The sequence below is a fragment of the Terrapene carolina genome, unplaced genomic scaffold (genome assembly GCF_002925995.2).
Source record: "Terrapene carolina triunguis isolate 2854851 unplaced genomic scaffold, T_m_triunguis-2.0 Scaffold20078, whole genome shotgun sequence".
Taxonomy (NCBI): Eukaryota; Metazoa; Chordata; order Testudines; family Emydidae; genus Terrapene; species Terrapene triunguis.
The window spans coordinates 10,753-12,359 of NW_020684429.1; the positions used below are offsets into that span (position 1 = coordinate 10,753).

At 48.8% G+C, this 1,607-nt stretch overlaps 1 protein-coding gene across 1 annotated transcript; it reads left to right on the plus strand.

The window, feature by feature from the left end:
• The first annotated feature begins 322 nt into the window (after nt 1-322).
• LOC112114682 (olfactory receptor 52E4-like) lies at nt 323-1,270 on the plus strand. The gene has a single exon (XM_024211506.2). It carries the CDS (start codon nt 323-325, stop codon nt 1,268-1,270), a length of 948 nt encoding a protein of 315 aa, XP_024067274.2.
• Nucleotides 1,271-1,607: the final 337 nt, after the last annotated feature.

Below are 1,607 nucleotides of genomic sequence, written 5' to 3' on the forward strand. Positions count from 1 at the left end.
ACAACAATATGTAGGAATTATTAACACAGGGAGAACCACAAAATATGGAATTGGATTTAGTAGGGTCGTTGCGCACAGTTATTGTCTCTGAATTATCAAAATGTAATTTTGTAGTGTGTAAAGAGTGATCAGAATCCTTCTCCCATGAGAACAGTCTCCACTAATGCATGTAGTATCTCATATTAATGTTGTCTCTCCATTCAGGCATTTCTACTGCGACCATCACCCGAGACCCTGGGAAGACACAGAAAGTCAGGGGAACATACTGTACATGCAGGAGAAACCCTTGTGCCTCAGAGTTGTACACCTTCTTCCCTACTCGATGTCAGATTACAACAGAACCGATTTCACCAACCCCTCCACCTTCATTCTACTTGGCATTCCTGGCCTAGAGTCAGCCCATATCTGGATCTCCATTCCCTTCTGTGCTATTTACGCCATAGCCGTGTTGGGGAACTTCACTATCCTGTTCATCGTGAAGACGGAGCCGAGCCTCCATGGGCCAATGTTCTATTTCCTCTGCATGCTGGCCGTCACCGACCTGGTCATGTCCACATCCACTGTACCCAAAATGCTGAGCATCTTCTGGTTCAATTCCAGGGAGATCAGTTTCAGTGCCTGCCTCACCCAGATGTACTTCATTTACTGCTTCTCAGAGATGGAGTCTGGAATCCTTGTGGCCCTGGCTTTTGATCGCTACGTAGCCATCTGTAATCCTCTGAGATATTCCACAATCCTGACAAACTCTGTTGTGGCCAAGATAGGCCTGGCCGTGGTGCTGCGCAATAGCATACTCGCATTACCCTATCCCTTCCTGGCGAGCCGGTGGCCATATTGCAGAACCAACATCATCCCCCACTGCTATTGTCGGCATATAGCTGTGGTGAACCTGTCCTGCGCTGACATCCGCATCAGTAGTTACTATGGTCTTTTTGGTCTTTTCTCTGTAATCGGAATGGATGTGTTTTTTATCGCCGTGTCCTATATTCTGATCCTCCGGGCCATCTTCCGCCTCCCCACAAAGGATGCCCGGCTCAAGACTTTTGGGACCTGCATCTCTCATCTTTGTGCCATCTCAGCTTTGTACATCCCAGATTTCTTCTCATCTCTCACGCAGCGGTTTGGCCTCAATGTGCCACTGCATTTACGCGTTCTCATTGCCACTGTGTACCTGCTTGTCCCCCCCATGCTGCATCCCATCATTTATGGGGTGAGGACCAAGCAAATCCGGGGCAGGCTGCTCCAGCTCTTTACTCATAAAGAGATGTAAATGTTTCCTCCTTGTGCTCTGGCTCTCAGATTGAGCTCTTTGCAGAGCTGGCTGGTGCATGGTACTGGGGCCTCTTCCCTGAATCACTTCCTGGACAGACAGAGAGACATTAAACCCTTTCCTGTCCTTACTGTGCTGTGTCAATGTGATGAACTGGGGAATCAGTCTATGTAGAGTACACTGGGTTGCCACCTTTCTAATTGCTGATAGCTGGATCCCTGAAATTGCAATCTTGCCCCATTTCTTCTGTCAAGGCTCGATCCTGTTGGGTGTATTCTCCCCAATGCCCAGCCCCTGTCACTTGCTCCTGTCTTCCCCTCCCCTTGTCAGCTGTGAC

Bases quoted from the DNA above. Each gene is read 5' to 3' on its own strand.
- LOC112114682 (XM_024211506.2), top strand. From the start codon at position 323: ATGTCAGATTACAACAGAACCGATTTCACCAACCCCTCCACCTTCATT.